At 64.8% G+C, this 4,958-nt stretch overlaps 1 protein-coding gene across 1 annotated transcript in view; it reads right to left on the bottom strand.

Annotated features, from left to right (window-relative positions):
• Positions 1–2,905, bottom strand: part of LOC112967110 (protocadherin-10-like) — a 4,656-nt gene extending 1,751 nt beyond the window's left edge. Inside the window, exon 1 of the mRNA XM_026067883.1 lies at positions 401–2,905. Within this exon, the coding sequence (XP_025923668.1) occupies positions 401–2,905 (2,505 nt within the window). The remainder of the gene's footprint in view (positions 1–400) is intronic.
• Between the last annotated feature and the right edge of the window lie 2,053 nt (positions 2,906–4,958).

Here is a 4,958-nt window from a genome sequence, read left to right as displayed (position 1 = left end):
CCCGCGGCCGCCGCCGGCCCGGGGCAGCGCAGCGGCGGGGGCGACCCGCCGTGAATTGCCTGCCGAGACAAAGGCGAAGCCGTCCCCCCCACACACCCCCAGGGGCACCGGAGCGTCTCCGCTGCCTCTAAAGTGTGTGAAGGGAGGGGATTTCCACTCATCTCAGCTGAGCCTGCCGTTCCCCCGGTAATTAGACCCCCAGGGAAACTCGGCGGAGAATTTCCCACTGTCTGATGGCTGCTAATTCCCGCACTGATCAAAGGCCCGGGTTATTTTCTTGGAAAAGTTGTGCCTGGTTTCCCCCACGGCAAAGGCTGAGGGAGGTGGTCTGTCGGGGAGAGGGACAGGGGTTCTGGTGGAGTTCCGATAGGCGCCACCCAGCCCTGTGACCCAGTGTTACCTGCTTGGAGACCTGGAGCTGCTGGCTGGGCCGGGCCCGCTTCCCGGGAGCTGGGAGGTTCCCAGGATCCTTCTCGTTGTTCCGGGGTGGGCTGCAGGGCTTGAGGAACATGAAGTCACTTTGGGCGGACTCTGGGCTGAGGCAAACCTTGTAGCAGTAGCCTGGGGGGCCGCCACTGGGCATATTCAGGCAGGTGGCGGGTGCTGTGCCCGCGGGGAGCTGCACCGCGAGGTTCGATGTCTTGAGGCCATTGGAGGAGGCACTGGGCCTGGGGCAGCAGCGGCAGTGGGGTGGCGAGCAGCTGCCACCTTGCCAGGAGCGCCTCTCCCCGCGGCATCGGATGGCCATGAGGATGAGGATGGCAAGGAGGAAGGTGAGAGAGACTGAGCCCAGGGAGATGAGGAGGTAGAGGGTGAGGGGGGAGGAGAAGGAGGCCTCGGGGGGAAGGCTGAACTCACTGAAGTCAGAGAGTGTCTGGGGCATGTTCTCCACCACTGAGAGCAGGATGGACACAGTGGCTGAGAGAGCTGGCTGTCCACCATCTCGCACCTGCACCACCAATCTCTGTCGGGTTGCATCCTGCTCCAGAAAGGAGCGGAGGGTGCGCAGCTCACCTGTGTCTGGTGCCACACTGAAGAGGGTGAAGTCAGTGGCCTGGAGGAGCTGGTAGGAGAGGCGGGAGTTCGACCCCGCATCTGCATCCACCGCTGACACTGTGCCCACCAGGTAGCCAGGCCCAGCTGATCTTGGCACCAACTCAGTGGCCACCGAGCCATTGTGTGGCATGGGTGAGACGATGACAGGTGCATTGTCATTTTGGTCCAGCACAAAGACATAAACAGTGACATTGGCACTGAGTGGAGGGAAACCTGCATCCTGTGCTTGCACCTGGATCTGAAAGCTGCGGATCTGCTCATAATCAAGGGAGCGCAGGGCATACATGTGCCCGCTGTCTGAGTTGATAGACACGTAGGTGCCCACAGGCATGCCGTGGATGTGCCCGTCAGCAATGGAGTAGGACAGGTAGGCATTCTGCTGGCAGTCAGGGTCCAATGCACTGACAGAGCAGATGGAGGCTCCTGGCGCGTTGTTCTCCGTCACGTAGACGCTGTAAGAGGGCTGGAGGAAGCGTGGTGCATTGTCATTCACATCGGACACAGGGACAGTGAGGGTGCTGCGGGTCAGCAAGGCAGGTGAGCCCATGTCTTGTGCTGTGATGCTCACATTGTACTCAGGTACAGCCTCTCGGTCCAGTGCCTCCATGGTGACCAGAGTGTAGTAGTTGCGGAAAGAGGAGCGGAGCTCAAAGGGCATGTCAGGGCTGACCTCGCAGCTCACACGCCCATTCTCCCCAGAGTCACGGTCAAGGACACTGATGACAGCGATGACAGTACCTGGTGGGGCATCCTCCAGCACGGGTGTGGACACAGAGGTAAGGGTCACCTCTGGTGCATTGTCGTTCACATCGAGGAGGTGCACGAGGACCCGGCAGTGCACAGCAACAGCCGAGGGCCCACGATCCTTGGCTTGCACATAGAGCTCATGGAGGCTGGCACGCTCATAGTCCAGAGGGCCCTTCAGCAACACCTGGCCACTGCGGGGCTCCACATGGAAGAGATCACGGACACGTGGTGGTGCATGCCCACTGAATGAGTACTCAATCTCCCCATTAGAGCCCTCATCCAAGTCAGTGGCATTGAGCTGGATGACCAGGGTGCCAGCAGGGGCATCCTCAGGCAGGCTCACTCCGTATGAAGGCTGGTCAAAGGCAGGCACATTGTCGTTGGCATCCAGCACTGTGACAAGGATGTGGGCTGTGCCTGAGCGCTCAGGGACACCACCATCGAGGGCAGTGAGCAGCACCCGGTGTGCGCGTTGCTGCTCACGATCCAAGGGACGCTCCAGCACCAGCTCTGCAAACTTGCTGGCGTCACTGCGTGTCTGCACCTCGAGGGAGAAGAAACCATTGGGGCTGAGCTGGTAGGTGCGCACAGAGTTGGTGCCCACGTCAGGGTCCTGGGCACTCTCGAGGGGGAAGCGGGCACCAGGCACAGCAGATTCAGCCACCTCCAGCACGTACTCCTGCCAGGGGAAGGTGGGTGCGTGGTCGTTGATGTCCTGCACCTCCACCTCGATGCGGTAAAGCTCTAGCGGGCTCTCGACGAGTAGCTGTAGGTGGAGCAAGCAGGTCCCCCCCGCCTCGCACACCTCCTCCCGGTCGATCCGCTCATTCACGAAGAGGATCCCGTTCTCGAGGTTCACCTCCAGGTGCTGCCGGGCACCGGCCCGCGACACGATGCGGAACCGCCGCGCTGACAGTGTGGACACGTCCAGCCCCAGATCCTCCCCGAGGTTGGCCACGAAAGCGCCGTGCTCCAGCTCCTCCGGCACTGCGTAGCGCAGCTGCCCAGCGGCGGGGCGCGGGGCCGGGGTCCCGGTCAGGAGGAGGAGGAGGAGGAAGGGGAGGAAGAACTGCCCCTGGCCGGCGCCTGCCCCGGCCCCCATGGTCCCGCAGCTCTGCCGGAGCGGCGGCGGCGGCGGTGGGAAGACCCGCTCCGCTGCGGCGAGGGGGAGCCCCGCTCCACCGGCGCCTCCGCGTCCTCCCTCGCGTTTGCTCGCCACTTGCACTTCCAAGTAGTTTCGGGCTCTCGGGGGCGGCGGGGGAGGGCCCCGCCCGGCGCTTCAGCACCGCATTGGTGGGCCGAGCCGCGGCCACTGGCGGCCGCTTAACCCTTTCCCCGCGGGCCCGAGAGCCACTGGGGCTGCAGTCCGCCCGGTTTGCCCCCCAAGAACCGGCCCACCGGAGCCGGACAAACTTGAAGGGGGAGAGGATTAGCCCCGGGGAGGAGGCGACGTCCCGTTAAAGGCGATGGGAGCCGCGGCGGCACCGGCGAGTGGCCCCGCACCCGGGGCACCGGTATTACCCCGCAGATGCTGTGCTCGTCCCCGCGGTAGATTAAGAGGAGCCCGGAACGCGGCGGCTGCCAAATCCCCCGGCTGCGTCCCCCGCAGTGCCGGCCCTAACCTTTACCAGATGGTTAAGCCCCTCCAGACTTGATTACATTTCGCTGCACACCGTTTTCCTTGTAATGCCGAGTTTTTAATTACCGGAGCACGGGTATTACAGCCCTGGATAAAGCTGAGCCCATCAGCGTGGAGGCATAGAGACACCCCCCCTTTCCCTGCTTGCTTCCATCCCCGACACCCTGCCTGCCCAGAGCCCCTCGCCCCTAATCCCGCGGCTATACCGGCCGCCCCCACCGGGCACCCGAGCGCCAGCCCCTCTGTTCCGCCGGGGCACGATCGCGCCGAGGACCGAGCGCCAGCCTCCCCGCGCCCCCCGGGGACCCGGCGGCCAGGCCCTCTCGCCCCCCGGGGCAGGTCGCCCCGCGGGAGGCGCGGGCGCAAACTTTCCGCCGGGGGCGGAGGAGGAGGGGGAGGCGGGTGCAGATCGAGCCTCGGTTCCCCTCCGGCCCCCGGAGGGCGAGCGATGGGGCCGGTGGCAACCCCTCCACCCCACCCCGGTACCAACCACGGTCCCTTCGTCGGACGATCCGTTCCCGCTGCAGCCCCTGTCTCCAGCCGCTGAGGCGCCCGGGCAGCTCCGCGCTTCGCCTCCCGCCGGCGGAAGGACCGCGGCCGGCGGCGCCGTCCCCGGGCGCTCGTTAGCGGGACGGTGCGGACGCGCCGAGCCCCGGGGCCGCCTGCCCGCGGCTGATTAGGGCCCGGATAATCTCCTAACGATCTAGTTAAGGGATCGGCAGGGCTCGGAGCGGCTTTAGCTGTGCAGTGATATTTTGCCGCTTTTGTCTCTGCCTCCTGGTCCCCCGTGGACTCCCGGAGAAAGGAACTGCCTGCCCCAACCACTCCCCCCCGCCCCCAAAAGACCCGCGTGGGAAGCAGAGCGTGGAGGCGATAGAGGGGCCGGAGGGAGCGCGGGGCTGCAGAAAGGGACATAAAGGCTGGAAGGGGCAACTGGCTGTGGAAAGGGAATTTGTCCCAGGGGAGCCCAACCGGCCCCACGTGGGACGCGTCACCCGTGGGGCTGCCGGTTGGGGAGAGGAGGGGGAACGGGTGGCGTGAGAGCAGAGTGACACTGCAGGGTGAACAGTGGGCAAGAGCGGCGAGCCTGGGTCGCGCGTGGCATCGGACTCAGGGCTTCCGTGAGAGCAGTAGGCTGGGGATGACGCCCGGTAAGTGAAGCCCGAACAATGTCGGAAGCTCTGATCCCTGAACCATCTTCCAAACCAGGGCCACCTCTGTCTTCTCCCCTCACCCCCGCAAAAGCGATCTATTTCCCCCTCCTCCCTGATCTGACCCCACTACCTTTGATCTGTCCTCCCAATCCCCCTTCTATCCTCCCGTCCCTGATCCGCATCTCTGCCCACCTCTGCCCGGTGCCTGGACCTCTCGGAGCCGCTGGTGGGACGGTTGGGATACAGCTGCCCCGGCAGCCCTCTGAGCGCTGCCCAGGCAAGGGGGGTATTTGGGGAACGGGGGCTTTTTTTGGGGGGGGGGGAGCTGAAGGATGGTCTCATTTCCTCCACTCCAGTCCTCT

The sequence above is a fragment of the Apteryx rowi genome, unplaced genomic scaffold (genome assembly GCF_003343035.1).
Source record: "Apteryx rowi isolate R43461 unplaced genomic scaffold, aptRow1 scaffold_264, whole genome shotgun sequence".
NCBI lineage: Eukaryota > Metazoa > Chordata > Aves > Apterygiformes > Apterygidae > Apteryx > Apteryx rowi.
Note: the sequence above shows the minus strand (reverse complement) of the source record. Positions and strands in the feature narration are given on the sequence as shown.